We start from the raw sequence: 13352 nt of genomic DNA, 5'->3' as shown, positions 1-13352 counted from the left end.
ACTGTCCATGAACTCCCCTTCGCTTGTTTTCTGTGTGTCCTGTGCATGCCCAGTAGGAGGAAGTTTGCCCAAATATCCGTTCTAATGTGGACAGTGATGTTTTTTTTAAAAGCACTTGGTGTGTATGCCTATTGTTTTTACGCGAAATTGGCATTTTCAAAATTATCCGGTCTAGTGTTGACATAGCCTAAGATCTGGTCCCTTCTGCATTAATTCTTGATCATATTGGAGAGAATACTGGTGATAATGATTAGGATGGAAAAAAACTCAAGATTTTATGGCACTCCCTTAATGCAAGTACCTTGAGTAGAGGGAGTGTGAATGCTAACCAAATATTCTCTCTCTCCTCCCCCCCCGCCCCCCAAGCTTTGGCATTTATATGTAAAACTTGAACATTGACAGACCATATACAACTGAATTTCTGTTAGGAAGACTTTGCCCCATGGGGGAAGTTTCAAGAGGCAGTTGGCTAAAATCAAATTCCTTCTTCCTCCAAAACTGACATGATTAAGGGCTGGCCCAGGAGCAGAGGTCCCGGGTTCGAATCAAGTCGGATCCACTCCCGTGTACGCTTTCCATCCATGCCGGGTTGAGTGTCGAGATCGCAACTCGACCTCATTAAAATAAAAAGGGAAAAATACTGTGAAAATGTCTGTGCACGCCACACAGTCTCTCTCTCGCTCTGCACCTTGTAAAAAGCCATGAAAAAGACATCATCATGGACGTACACGCAGACGCACGCGTGTAGGCACACACCAAAAAAACACATGATTAAATTGATACAGTGGCTTGTTTTAGAACACAGAAATCTACAGCACATTACAGTCCCTTTGGCCCACAATGTTGTGCTACTCTACTCTAGAAACTGCCTAGAATTTCCCTACTGCTTAGCCCTCTATTTTTCTAAGCTCCATGTACCTATGTAGGGGTCTTCAATTGGAAACTGTTCTAATTTTGCTTAACATCCTGTTGCTAAACAGAATGAGCGGATTGAGCCATTGAGGTGGAATTTTGAGATGGTGGTTGGATAATGGCAGTGAAGATTGGGTGCAATTGGAGTGGGGGAAGGGTGAGTGAGTGGGTAAAATGTGTGGGTAATGAATGGATGAAACAAAGCGGATAGGGTGTGGGAAAGGGACCAAAAATAGAGAGCCAGAGGAAAGTTGGGGTGGGGAGATAGGTGTGGGTTACCTGAAACTTGCCAACTAAATGTTCTTGCTATTGGGCTGTAGACCACTCAGACAGAATGAGGTATTGTCCTTCTAGCTTTGTTGGGCTCGAACCTGGCAGTGGTCTAGGCAGAAGACGGACAGTTCAGTGCAAAAACCAGAAGGGTAATTGAAATGGTAGGCAACGGGGGGGCTCAGTTCATTGGACAAATCAGCTGCAAACTGGTGCTAACTGCCCTTCATCTTTCCCTATTATCACCTTATTTATCTGATTTTTAGCACTGGTACTTTTAGTGTTCCTACTTCTCCATCTTGGCTGTCCCCACTTCACTCTCCCCTCCTACCCAGCACCATTCTGCCCACTTTTCTCTCTCATTATCCACCTGCCCCGATTCCAACCTTCTCCTACACGGTCTGTCTTCCTGTTGTCCTTTACCCTTCAGTCAGAATCACCACCAGCATGCTAGATTTATAACCTTCTGCAGCTTCTTTCGGTCCTGTGCAGAGGCCCCTCCAGAGGGTAATGCAACCAGTCAGAATGCTCTCCATGGTACAACTATAGAAGTTTTTGAGTGTCTTTGTTGACATGTCAAATCTCTCCAAACTTCTAATATAATGCAGCCACTGTCTTGCCTTCTTTATAACTACATTGATATATTGGGACCAGGTTAGATCCTCAGAGATCTTGACACCCAGGAACTTGAAGTTGTCCTCCAATTGCCCATTGGCCCCTGTCCTGCCATTAACCCTCTTCTCTGTGGGCTATCTTGTCTACATCTTGCTGCACGGTTCTGACTTGAAACTTCCTGTACCCCTACAGACACTGCTTGATTCAAAGTTCCTCCAAGATTGTTTGCTGTCTCTTGTGTCACTAACTTTCCTGAACTTGTCTTGGAGTGTGGGCAAGTGTACTATAGCCATTTGAATAGTAGTAATGTTTGGAAAATGCTGAAATTCCATTGTGATAAAGACTACTGAAGCATACCTAATCATTTGTTAGCCTTTCACAGAAGGCAAAAGGCATTAACAAACTTTACAATTTGAGGATGTAACTAGTAAGATGTATATAGGGAACCTTTGTAATTGTGGAAATGCATATACAATGCAATTTCTCTGGTTATGGCATAAGATGGAGCCATGTGGATTTACCATAAACTAGTCACTTTCATCTAGCTAATTAATTTTGGTGCAGGATCTTATTTGCAATACAGTTCCACTCATTGCTAGATAATATAACTTATCTAGGTGATTATACAAAAGGTGAGTAGGAATGTTACAAGGACACGCGCAAAGAGAAATGAGTGGGTACAATGGCAGATGGGGTATATAAGAGTTGAGTTTCAATTTTGGTAGGAGGAATGGAATACTTCTTAAATGAAGTTCATTAACTGTTCAGATTAGCCTGCCATTCTTGGTGGGCTGCAATCATCATGAGCAGTCGTTTGTTGGTAATGCAACACAAGCTTTTGAAAAGAGCTCGGGGCCTTTCAGAACTATTTGGCAGGCTGTAGTTGTAATTTCTTGGGCACTTGCAAGGGGCCAATAAAAATGAAGGGAGGGGCCATTGGGGGATGGGCCATTCGGCTTTGAGCACAGGCTGGAACGCAAGTGTGAGAAATTGGAGGTGTAACGGGTGTAGGCAGGATGGTAATTAATGCAATAGAATGCGCCTCCTGAGATGTGGGATTGCAGGGTACTTAATGGTCTCCCTGGTGACTACATCTGCGAGAAGTCCTTCCAACTGAAGTTCCTGATTGAGGCCAAGGAGCTGGATGTACTTGAGACCATCCAGAGACTGAAAACCTCATAGATGAAACTTTTTCTGGGGTGGTCACACCCAGAGCGCAGGCCTCAGTAGTAAATGAACAACCACCAGGAGATGTAAGGGGAGTAGGCAATCAATGCAGGATTCCTCTGTAACCACTTTTTTAAGCAACAGGTATACGCCTTTGGAAACTGCTGGGGGACTAACCTTTCAAGACCTGACAGCAGCTAAGCCAGTGGGACTGTGGCAGGCTCTGGTGTTCAGCAGGGAAAGGTAATGTCAGGCGGGCCAAAAGTGGTAAGAGATTCAATAGTAGAGGGAGAGACGGGAGATTCTGTAGCCACAACAGACACCAGGGTTGTGTGTGGCCTCCCAGGTGCTAGGATCGAGGATGTTTCAGCGGTGAAGATGATTATCAAGAGCAACCAGAGGTCAGGGTGCACATTGACACGAGAGATGAGGGGAGAAAGGGGAAAGAGCTCCCTGTGTAGGGAGAATAGGGAGTTGCGGATAGAGTCTGAAGAACAGGACCTCCAAGGTAGTTGTCTTTGGGTTATTCCTGGTGCCATGTACCAGTCAGGGCAGGAATAGGATGATAGTACTGATGATCTGATGCAGGGGGTATGATTTCAGGTTCTTGGATAATTGGAACCTTTTCTGGGGCAGAGGTGACCTGTACAAGAGGGATGTGTTACACCTAAACTAGGGGGGAACCAATATCCGGATTTGCTAGATCTACTCGGGAGGGTTTAAACTATTTTGGCAGGGACATGAGAACCAGAGTACCAGGTCAGAAAGTGGGAGGATGGACAGGAAGGTAGACATCAGGACTAGTTTCAAAACACAGGAGCAAAGTAATAGATATAATGGGACAGGTAGCCTGAACTGTTTGTATTTTAATGCACAAAGAGGTTGTAAAGGTTGAACTTGAGAGCATAGACTGGTACATGGAACTATGATGTTGTGGCCATTGCACAGACTTCGTTGAGAGAGCAACAGGAGTGGGTGCTTAATGTCCCAGGATTTCAATGTTTTAGAAATGGAGATGAGAGGTGGGAAGTTGCACTAATCAGGGACAATATAACAGCTGCATTTGAGGGGACATAAAGGAAGGTTTGTCCACTGGGTCATATGGGTAGAAGTCAAAAATGGGAGGGGTGCAATCACTCTGGGATTGAATGACAGATCCCCCAATAGCCAGTGGGACATTGAGGAAGATGTATACAGGCAGATTAAAGAAAGGTGTGTAAAAACAAAAGGGTTGTTGTCTTGGGGGCTCCATTTCCTTAACACAAACTGCAGCCACCTTTGAGCAAGTGGTTTAGATGGGGTAGAGTATGTTACGTGCATCCAGGAGGGTTTCTTAAATCAATATGTAGATAGTTCAACAAGTGGTTGAATGGCAGAGCTGCCATCAGAATGACCTACTTCAGTTCTGCCTTGTTCAATTATGTAGTTGAATACTAAAATCAAAAATGGTCTCTTGGTGTTTAACACTTTAAAGGAGTTGACAATTGTTAAAATTTTTTAATGTATAAATAAATACTTTTTGTTAATGAGTTATTGAAAGCAGACCCCCCACGTCTGAAAATTAAAACTACAGATGCTGGAAATTTGAGGAAAAACAATGCTGGAAATATTCAAGTCTGGTAGAATCCATGAAAAACAGGCTATTTAATACTTTGGGTCGAAGATGTCTAGCAGAGTTTAAATTATGTTTAATCAAACTAGTACATGGATGTTTAAGGCCAACTGATTTTGGGAGTTGGACTATTGATCTCTGAACCTATTCCAGTGTTTCCCTAAATAAAAGAGTAGTTATTACTCGGGGTTATGAATTTGTTTTAAAATAGGGGAAATAAAAACTATGCTGAAGATTCTCTGAGCAACGTCTGCTGAGCATTTACATGAGTCAAAACCCTTCCTTCAGCACCAAGTTCGAAAGCAGTCATTTTAAGCTGTAGGAAATGGATAGATGAAGGGAAAGAAGGAAATCTGAAAGTGTAAGGCAAGCAATTGATCATTAGCTGAATATCAAAATATCCTGATCCTGGAAACTTGAAATAGAAACAATAATGGAAGCCTTCTGCATATACAACATCATCTGTGGAAAGAGTATTCCTCAGCATTTTGGGAAATGCAGAATTCTGATCTGCTATTTGATCATCTGGAAATCCTCATGGTTCAACATCTACCAAAGCAGGTGGAGGCAATTTCCAATCCTTGGGTTCCTACCCTTTGTATGCTGTGGACCCTGTGCTTAATGGGATTGGTCCATGGCATACAAAAGTTGGGAACCCTGCTTCATTCTAACTAAGTCTCTTGTTCCAGCACATTCCATTCTCCAGATGTTCAGTTCCCCTGCTTTGAATCACACATGGAGCCCCAGTTTCTGCACTCTTAAACATGCCTGGTTGGTTAGGCTTTTTCTTACCAAATTCACATGAAAGACATTGTTTACCAGTTTTAATAAAAAGTGCACTTAGTTGTGTTGCAGTATCAATAAATTTGCTGGAATTTGTTTATTGTCACTAACTGGGGTACAGTGAAAGCTTCTCTCGCACATTGCTTGTACAGCCCAGATCATTACATGGTGCATTAGGGTAGTACACAGGTAAAACAAATTGTGCAGAAAAGGGCAACAGCTGCAGAGAATGCAGTATAGGTAGACAAGATGTAAAGTCATGAGATGTTCTGGAAGTCTGCCTGTTGAGCACAAGTTCTGAGTGCTGAATTCTTCGAGTTTTATTTTATATAGATTGGCTTAAGCTGCACAGACTGCCTGGAACAGAGGTTCCCAACCTTTTTTATGCCATGGATCAATACTATTAAGGAAGGCATCTGTGGACCCCAGGTTGGGAACCCCTGGCCGAGATCAAAACTGGGGAGAATAGTACGTGGCAATCTTAGGTTAAGATGAGTTCTGGAGAACCCAACAGGTTGGGCAATATGTAGAATCTGCCTGTTGCTGTTAGGCCTTCACACCATTTCAGTGATTTTCTCCCCATTATTTCTACACAAACTCACTTGACAATCCCATTCTTTCACTAGTATTCCCTGTATCCCGTTCTCCTAAATTCCCATCTTTGCCCCTGGATTCTACCATTTCCCCATGCAATAGGGCATTAGAGAATGGACAATTAACCAACAACATTCTTAATAAAGTGAAGAAAGGAAATGAGTTCTGCTGTTTATACATGTGTGGGATTTTTGAATTGAATAACATGGGCGATCATTCATAGGCGGAGTGTCCACAAGTCAGGTATTCCAAATCTGGGGACTCCAATGGAGAGGAGTCCCCAGATTTGGAATAGTTTACAGTGATGGCAAACTATCTGCTCAGTGTAGGAGGCTACTTAAAGGATTTGATTTGGAAACTGATGAAAGAGTCTCTTGTATTGATTGTTGTACAATGATACATTATCAATTGAGGTGGTTAATTTAAGCATCAACTCTTTCTTTTCTGCCTACGATAAAATCAGGATTATCTTGTCTGTAGACTATCCACACCCAAGAACATCACTATAAAGGGAAAAGTTTCCTGAAGGTAGAGATCTCCTCATGGGATTGAAAGGGGTGATGGTAGGAGAAGGGTTGGTACAAGACAGACTGTCCATAATGCACGGGTTACTTGGAGTCGCTCTTTAAGAATGGGCATGCATTCATTCAAGGCAGAAGGAACAAACTTTCCTGAAGATTATGTCTTGAAGATTCTCCTCAAAGGAAGAAGTTTTAGAATATTTTTAAGGCTATTGTAGATGGATTTTTGATAAGCGGTGGATGAAGGTTTAAGATTGAATGGAGGTGAAGCTTTTGTCAGATCAGCCACGATCTTACTAAATGCTGGGGCAGGTACAACGGGCTAAGTGGTCTACGCCTGCTCCTAAACCACATGTTCATAGGGGGGAGAGAGAGAGATTGTTTTTATTTGTCATCTGTACTGTACATTAAAACATAACAACCAATACAGTCTGAGAATGTGCTTTGGGCGGGGGGGGGGTCAAAATCTACAAGTATCCTGACACTTCTGGAACCAACATACTGTATCATGTCCACAACTGACTCACCCTAAGCAGAACATCTTTAGAATATGGGAAGAAACTGGAGCACCTGGAAGAAATCTGTGTGGTCACGGGGAGAATGTGCAAACTCTCTGTAGAGGTGGGAATTGAACCCTAATCGCTGGCACTGTAAAGTGTTACACTAACTACAATGCTACCATGCGGCTTCCCAGCAGACTGATTAAAATCCAGGCCCGATCTCTTATGGGGTACCTGTGGGATGAATTGAGGCTTCTAAAAATAAATGGAAGCAAAGGATTCTAGCTGAAAGGGGAAAACAAAGGAAATTAATGCTATAAAGAATAAATGTCATAGCCTTAAACAAAAATGTACAGTGAGTTTGACTAAAGAGCTATTCCCCATTACTTGAAGTCAAATTGCAGCATAGGTAATATGGGGTAACAAGAAACTGAAGTTCACATTCTGCAGATCTAATCACTCTGGCTGAAGTTACATCTGTAATTTTGTTGGGGAGGGTGGTGGAGTGGTAAAGGGTATGTAGTTCAGAATCAGGTTTATTATGACCGGCATGTGATGTGAAATTTGTTAACTTAGCAACAGCTCAATGCAATACATATTCTAGCAGAGAGAGAGAAAAAAATAATAATAAATAAACAAGTACATCAATTACTTATATTGAATAGATTTTTTTTTAATGTGCGAAAACAGAAATACTGTACATTAAAAAAGTGAGGTAGTGTCCAAAGCTTCAAAGTCCATTCAGGAATCGGATGGTAGAGGGGAAGAAGCTGTTCCTGAATCACTAAGAGTGTGCCTTCAGGTTTCTGTATCTCCTACCTGATGGTAACAGTGAGAAAAGGGCATGCCCTGGGTGCTGGAGGTCCTTAATAATGGAAGCTGCCTTTCTGAGACACTGCTCCCTAAAGATGTCCTGGGTACTTTGTAGGCTAGTACCCAAGATGGAGCTGACTAGATTTACAACCTTCTGCAGCTTCTTTCTGTCCTGTGCAGTAGCCCCTCCATACCAGAGTGATGCAGCCTGTCAGAATGCTTTCCACAGTACAACTATAGAAGTTTTTGAGTGTATTTGTTGACATGCCAAATCTCTTCAAACTCCTAATAAAGGATAGCCACTGTCTTGCCTTCTTTATGACTACATCGGTATGTTGGGGCCGGTTTAGATCCTCAAAGATCTTGACACCGAGGAACTTGAAGCTGCTCACTCTCTCCACTTCTGATCCCTCTATGAAAATTGGCATGTGTTTCTTCGTCTTACCCTTCCTGAAGTCCACAATCAGCTCTTTTATCTTACTGACGTGAGTGTCAGCTTGTTGCTGTGGCACCACTCCACTAGTCAGTATATCTCACTCCTGTACGCCCTCTCATCACCACCTGAGATTCTACCAACAATGGTTCTATTGTCAGCAAATTTGTAGGTGGTATTTGAGCTATTCCTAGCCACATGTTATACAGAAAATAGAGCAGTGGGCTAAGCACACACCCCTGAGGTGCGCCAGTGTTGATAATCAGCGAGGAGGATATGTTATCACCAATCTGCACAGACTGTGGTCTTCTGGTCAATTATAAACCTTCAGGTTATTCCATTTTCCAGATGTTCTTTTTCCCCTAACATTGCATTTATAATGAATTAAGCATGCAATTACGTGAAGGTTCAAAAGTAAAATACTCCAAATACTGGAAATCTTAAATAAAAGCAGAAAATGCTGGAAATGTTCTGTTCATTAGGCCAGGGGTCCCCAACCTTTTTTGCACCACGGACCGGTTTAATATTGACAATATTCTTGCCGACCGGCAGGGTGGGTGTTAATCACGACCGGAATATAGGTGATGTCACTTATGAGTGACTAATTACACTCAATTTCGTTTCTAAAGGGCTTTATCTAATGAATTTAATATTAAGCACACAGCGCATATATTCCTCGCATGAATATAGTGATAAGTCAATAATAACAGTGGTCCCAAACCTCTGGGCCGCGAAGAATACAGCGGTACAGCGGTAACCAGAACGCACCCAGCACATCTCTAAGAAAAAAGCGGAAATAAACAAGCTAATTAATTAGGTGCCGCCCGGCACGTAAATGTCGGCCCAGATCAGAGGCAACACAATTGGCAATCGCCTCTGATCTGGGCCGACATTTATGTGCCGGGTGGCACCTAATTAATTAGCTTGTTTATTTCAGCTTTTTTCTTAAAGATGTGCTGGGTGTGTTCTGGCTACTGCTGTACCGCTGCATTCTTCGCAGCCCGGAGGTTGGGGATAACTGAATTATAAGTCAATAGCATCATAACATTTTAAGTAACGTTTGGATATTAAACACAGAGTGCATATTTTCCTTGTATGAACATATAAAATCATTGAAACACACCAATATCGCTGAATCAGTGGGAGCCCTGGACTTGTTTTCCTGCAACAACACGGTCCCATCGAGGGGTGATGGGAGACAGCGATACTCGAAGGGGGTTCCTTATGTCCAGTCTATTCCGCAATTTAGTTTTCATTGCATTCATTGCAGAAAACCTCGCTTCGCAGAGATATGATGCTGGAAATGGAAGCAACGTTTTCAGTGCTTTTATGGCTATCTCAGGATATTCAGCCTTGACTTTGATCCAGAATGCCGGCAGAGATGTTATGTCAAACATACTTTTCAGCCCACCGTCATTTGCAAATTGAGGAGTTGATCTTTTTCCCGCGCTGACATGGAGGATTCACCGGAAACATTCACAAATGGGTCACGGACACATTCCTTTGCAAGTCTTGGGTCACTGATGACCTCATTTGCGTTAAAGTTCAACAGTGGGCGTGACAGGGAATTGAGGAAAGGTGCAGCTGACTCATATCATTTCATATTGCCGAATCATATCGTTCCCTCGCGGCTCGTGGCCCGGTCGCACATGCTTTGCGGCCTGGTGGTTGGGGACCGCTGCATTAGGCAGTGGCTATGAAGCAAGTAGTAGTTAGAGGCAAGGATATTACTCATTTTCTGGGAATCCTACATCAGGAGTTCCCAATTTTTAATACACCATGGACCCCAGGTTGGGGACCCCTGTGCACCAGGAAATTTGGGACTCCGGTATAAATGCAGAAGTCACAATCTGGTTAGTGGAGGTGCTTGTTGAGATTCATCAATGTGCATGCTAGCTTCTGATTGAAATCTGGCACAGTATGTAAGCCCCATGGGTTTCAGTAGGAAAGGAGCAAAAGAATAGGATAAGTTTTTAATTTGGGATTTTCGTTTAATATTTTCAATTTTTAACTTCGTTTTTGATTTTTTTTATTTTTGGAAAGGTATGTAATTTTAATTTTAATAGTCATAACTCTGAATATCAAAAAGCATTGAAAAATTAGGAAAATTGAAAATCAGAAAATTCTAATAAGAAATAAAAGAGATTTGTTTGAGAGGTTTAGAGCATAGCAGATGATAAACAAGGGCCAGGATTTAGCTAAAGATCAAAAGTTTGTAGATGAATGATGAGACTACTGCTAGGGTGTTTTGTGATGCAGTAGTAAGGACTAGCTTGCCTGGCTTAAGGACAACCCGTGTGATGAGTACCCTAGTCAACAGTATCTGGGCACAGTGTATTGGGTTGGTGCATTTTGGAAGGTCATTAAACCAAAACGTTTACTTCATATATTTTTAGAAATAATAGAATGGTGCTTTACTCTTGTCTTTTCTTTTTATAGCAGAGGAATGTTTTGTGGACTATGGGAGAGTTACTCATATCATAGCAGCAGTTGTTGCTGTGCTGATCATTATCATAATCGCTGTGTGTTTGATCTATCGACGGACCCGAGCTGCAGGCTATCAGCGAATCTGAGGAGAGAAATGAGGTTTTGTTCAGAAGATGCTTTTTGGTTTACTTTGCCTCTCATTAACATTGATGGTGCGAGCCTTGGCCAAAAAACAAATTTTCATCTCATTCGGTGCCCCTGGAGATTGCCATAGACATGCATATAGAAATATTGGTGGAGGACTGGAGTTCCATTTCAAGCTGGGATTTTCAGCTTTTGTACTTTATACTTCCTGCATTTCTATCTTCAGAAATGATTAGTAATTAAAATCATATAGCTTAATGCCTTTGTTTGTTGTGACTCGGTCATTCTCTGTTTAAAACCAATTTTATTGATGTTCATTTTGAACATTTTCACTTACTCTTTGCTGAAATGTAAAAAAAACAAATTAATGACTGATCACACTGTCTTATGTTTCAGTACAAAATTTCTTTCTTTAAAAAATATATTGTGAATAATATTGAATCCAGATCTATCAGAAATGTCAAACTCCAGTAATTATTTTATGCATTTTGAAATGGGCCATGTTGCAGTCAGTTTGCTGTTGTTTGTTGTTTAAAATTGCTGGTTGAAATACATTAGCTTGTATATGTTCTGGAATTGCCTGAATATAGAAGCTGGAAAAAATCTTAAATAAAAAAAAGTTAGAAATACTCAGCAAGTCAGCCTTCAACTATGAGGGACAAGATCTCTAATTCTGCCTCTTGAACATCCCCGTTTTACTCATTTCACCACTGGCAACCAGGCCCTCTGGTGCCAAGGCATGGGAGGGAGGACAGAGGGCAAATTCTCTTGCGCACAGTGCCTCAGTGCCCAAGAAGAGTAGGATGTGATCTGCCTTAGTGACTATCGTCTAGGAGCATTCACATCTACTGTGATGAAGTGTTTTCAGAGGTTGGTTATGACTAGAATTATTTCCCATCTCAGCAAGAATCTGAACCCATTGCAATTTGCCTATTGCCACAATAGGTCTATGGTGTCCTCGATTTCATTGGCTCTTCACGCAGCCTTGGATCCCCGGGACAGTACAATTACCTATGTTAGGATGCTGTTTATTGACTACATCTCAGTATATAATACAATCATTCCTACTGTTTTGCTGGAAAAGCTCCAGAACCTGGGTCTCTGTACCTCCGTCTGCAACTGGATCCTCAACTTCCCAACGAGAAGACCACAATCTGCATGGATCAGAAATAACATCTCCAGCTCACCCACAATTAACATGGCACACCTCAGGGATGTGTGCTTAGCCCACTGCTCTACTGTCTCTACACCCATAACTGTATGGCTAGGCACAGCTCAAAAGCCATCTATAAATTTGCTGATGGCACAACTATGGGTGGCAGAATTTCAGATGGTGATGAGAAGGCGTGCCAGAGTGAGAAATCAGCTAGTTGAGTGGTGTCACAGCAACAACCTTGCATTCAATGTCAGTAAGACCAAACAATTGATCTGATTGTGGATTTCAGGAAGGATAAGATGAGGGAACACACACCAGTCCTCATAGAGGGATCAGAAGTGGATAGAGAGAGTAATTTCAAGTTCTTGTGTGTCAATATCTTTGAAGATCTAACTTGGACCCAACATATCAATGCAGCTACAAAGAAGGCAAGAAAGCAGTGATAGCTCATTAGGAATTTTAGGAGATTTTGTGTGTCACCTAAATCACTCTTAAATTTCTACAGTTCTACTGCGGAGAGCATTCTGACTGGCTGCATCACCGTATGGTATGAGGGGGCTACTGCACAGGATCGAAGTAAGCTGCAGAGAATTGTTGACTTAGTCAACTCCATTATGCGCACTAGCCTCCGTACGTCCCGAAAGGTGTTTCAGAAAGGCGGCGTCCATCATTAAGGATCATCATCACTGGGGTCAGGCCTTGTTCTCATGGCTACCATCAAGAAGGAGGTACAGAAGCCTGAAGGCACACACTCAACCATTCAAGAACAGCTTCTTCCCCTCTGCCTTCCGATTTCTGAATGGATATATCATTCAGATACATACATGAGCACAAACGTCGCTCATTATCTGGCTCTGCTACCAGCCGCGGGACTCGGTGAGAAGGCCAGCTTTCATAAACAATATACGTATCGGGTCAACGTGAATTGGGGTTCAGCCAAACAGGGCCATCATGATGTTCCTAAATTTAAAGAAACCTTGATTTCAGCGAATGCTGTGAACATACTGCAAAAACACAATTGTCGGTCGGCAAGAAATAACAGGTCATACACAATTTAAAATTACAAAAAAAGAGTATTTACAAGTTTCAGCTTTATCGAACAGTAAGTAGGAAAAAGAAAGTAAGAAGATTAAAAGGGTCCATTATAGTACACCAGTCCAAATATGCACATAAAGTTGGAGTTCGTTCTGGAGTTGTCTTTTCACTCACACGGTCTGCATGAAAGCGCACACCACATTCTGAACTTTGCTCGAAATCCATCTTGAACAAACGGGCGCTCTCTCAGGAGTATTGGCCCTTCCCTGAGGCCATTCATCTGCAGAAAGCACTTTGTGCAATGGGGATGCTCCTTCCCATGGCATTCGCTGCCATCTTCCCTCCTGTCCTCTCCACAGCTCCTGCCAAA

At 42.3% G+C, this 13352-nt stretch overlaps 1 protein-coding gene across 2 annotated transcripts in view; it reads left to right on the top strand.

Annotated features, from left to right (window-relative positions):
- Positions 1-13352, top strand: part of lamp3 (lysosomal associated membrane protein 3) — a 42065-nt gene that overhangs the window by 20903 nt on the left and 7810 nt on the right. The window contains exon 6 of one of the 2 annotated variants that reach the window (XM_063045671.1): positions 10660-11428. The exons of the other annotated variant lie outside the window; for it this stretch is intronic. Coding sequence (XP_062901741.1) covers positions 10660-10793 — 134 coding nt within the window. The 3' untranslated portion in view covers positions 10794-11428. Of the gene's footprint in view, positions 1-10659; positions 11429-13352 lie in introns of those variants that run through there. 2 annotated transcript variants of the gene reach the window in all.

This window comes from Mobula hypostoma, chromosome 4 (genome assembly GCF_963921235.1).
Source record: "Mobula hypostoma chromosome 4, sMobHyp1.1, whole genome shotgun sequence".
In the NCBI taxonomy this organism is placed as follows: Eukaryota; Metazoa; Chordata; class Chondrichthyes; order Myliobatiformes; family Myliobatidae; genus Mobula; species Mobula hypostoma.
This window is presented reverse-complemented; position numbering and strand designations above follow the sequence as displayed.